We start from the raw sequence: 2,383 nt of genomic DNA on the forward strand, positions 1-2,383 counted from the left end.
CCACAGCGCCGAGGACAAGTACAGGATATGGATGAGACATCGCTACAAGGACTGCGTGGAGTGCCTGGGGGAGCTGATGGGACACGACTCCTTCCAGGTCAAGGTAGGTCCTGAGCCTGCTGCGGACACGTGGGCTCAGGGGGGATCCCTTGCAATATCACCCGATGTTCATAGAATCATAGAATTTTAGGGGTTCGAATGGACCTTACAGGTCATCCAGCCCCAACCCCTGCCCTGGGCGGGGACACCTCCCACCACACCAGGCTGCTCAAGGCTTTCTCAAACATGGCTTTGAACACTGCCAGGGCTGGGGCAGCCACGGCCTCCCTGGGCAACCTGTGCCAGTGTCTCACCACCCTCACAGGAAAACGCTCTTTCCTAATATCTCGTCTACCTTTCCCCTCCTTCATTTTGAATTTGTTACCCCTTGTCCTATCACTGCAGTTCCTAAGAAAGAATCCCTGTTTCCTTGTGGAGGGCAGGCAGTGCTGTGAGACATCACTGGTGCTCTGCTCACCTCTGCTCTTCAGCCTGGCAGCAGCAGACATGCAGCTTTCTCAGCAAATAACATCTTAGTTCATGCTTCATCCCTCAGAAGTTGCCTCCTTTGGGTTTGACCACTGGTGTCCTTGTTGAAGTGGATTTTTTATGTTTTTTAAAAAGGAATTGTCACTCTGCACCCTCATGAAGTTTGTTGAATTGGAGGGACAATATCCACTGATCAAAGTAGAGTGGAAGGGGACATTAACTTTTCCTTGCGACCTTCTTAAGGTAAGCTGCAGACCTGAGAAGTTCCTGCTGTCAGTTACCTGATGGCACAGGACCTCATGTGCCCTCTGCCCCCACAGCTCATTGTCTGCTCCACTGCTGTAAGAGACTGACTTGTTGCTTTCCTTTCCAAACCCTTTGTTAGGTAGTTGTTGATGGTTTGCTTCCCATAAATGAGGATGCTTCACTCCTGATCTCTCGCTTTCAAGAGTACATGGAGTATGATGACGTTCGGTACTTTGTCATGAAGGCAGTCACTGCCAGCATTGGACAAGTCATGCAGAAGACAAAAGAGGTAACAAATTGTTACTGGTGAGGTGGGTCTGGATAAACTGCTCTGGATTGTGTGTGAAGCAGGGACAGACCAGTGGTGTATGGAAAGACATTGGAAGCAAGAGAAATGAGTGAGCCCATTTGAAGCATTGATTTTAAAACTGTTTTTCTTAAGTATGTCAGTATGCCAAGACTGTCTTTAGTCTGGAATGGGAAGTAGTTCAAGACACATACTGTTGTTCTTGCAGATTCTTCTGGTCTAGGCTCTAGCTTCTGTTTTACCCAAAATCTCTGCAGCTTGGGTGACATCCACAGAACTTTTAATTCTGTTCTCTCTCTGGTGCAGAAGAATTTGTTTCCTTCAATTGGATCCACCATTTTGTTAAACCAGAATTAGTACAGAGATAGGTTTTGTATTGGAGAAATAATGCTCCAGGACAAGGCAGCAGCAGGGAATATACCAGTATTTAGTTCAGTGATCAGTGTTTTTCCTTTCTCTTTCCTAAATATATTCAGTGCTTGCAAACAGGTCAATACTGAAGCTCAGCACCTTGCTATGCGTTGTGGAACTTGCTTTATGTGTGTTTATGTGTTTGTTGTTTTCCTCAGAGGCCGCTGCCCTTTTACCAGCAGAATGTATTTTCCCTCATTTCGCCCATTAACATGCCAAACAAAGAGTCTGACATGGTGAAGTTTATGGTGAAGCAAGGTTAGTAGCTCCACGTGGTGAACTGTGTGTGAAAAGGAAGATCAGATTTAAGATTTTTAATGTGTAAAGACCTTATTATCGTTTGCTAATGAAGTGTCTGGTTCTGTGATCGTTGTGATTCTAAACAGTGTTAAAAATCCACATTCCTCAGTCTACAGAGGAGTCTATCATGGCCTTCTATCTAGACAAGGACTTCAGCCCAAATTTTTAGGGTATCAAAGAGCTAAGTAAAAAAGGGTCATCTTAATTCTTTAAAGATCCATTTCAAAATCAACATATTTTTTTCCCCTTTCCCCTTAGATAACCGTGAGGAATTAAAAATGTCGAAGCTGCAGGTAACTAACTGTTTATTTGGTGCTTTAGAACTGAATTTTTTTCTGCTTAAAATAGAGCTTTATGTACACCAGTGTGTTTAACTCCCTGTTTGCAATTCTGTTTTAAGGCACACAGGCAGGTGTTTGAAAAAATGTGGCTCACGTTTTTGAAGCACAAGGTGAGTATTACCTCTACCACTGATCTGTATCACTCTTTAAGAATTGCTGATCCTTAGCAAATGGGGCTGTCCTTGCATGGAGTTCCTGGTGGGACCCTACTGTGCTTTCAGCATTAGATGGGAACAGCCCAGTCACCATT

The 2,383-nt window shown here is 44.5% G+C and overlaps 1 protein-coding gene across 1 annotated transcript in view; it reads left to right on the forward strand.

Annotated features, from left to right (window-relative positions):
- The first annotated feature begins 7 nt into the window (after positions 1-7).
- The window catches only part of NOC4L (nucleolar complex associated 4 homolog (S. cerevisiae)), a 7,743-nt gene continuing 5,367 nt past the window's right edge, over positions 8-2,383 (forward strand). The window contains exons 1-6 of the mRNA XM_009069820.1: positions 8-103; positions 664-771; positions 914-1,063; positions 1,651-1,750; positions 2,051-2,085; positions 2,193-2,243. Coding sequence (XP_009068068.1) covers positions 32-103; positions 664-771; positions 914-1,063; positions 1,651-1,750; positions 2,051-2,085; positions 2,193-2,243 — 516 coding nt within the window. The 5' untranslated portion in view covers positions 8-31. The remainder of the gene's footprint in view (positions 104-663; positions 772-913; positions 1,064-1,650; positions 1,751-2,050; positions 2,086-2,192; positions 2,244-2,383) is intronic.

This window comes from Acanthisitta chloris, unplaced genomic scaffold, assembly GCF_000695815.1.
Source record: "Acanthisitta chloris isolate BGI_N310 unplaced genomic scaffold, ASM69581v1 scaffold34312, whole genome shotgun sequence".
NCBI lineage: Eukaryota > Metazoa > Chordata > Aves > Passeriformes > Acanthisittidae > Acanthisitta > Acanthisitta chloris.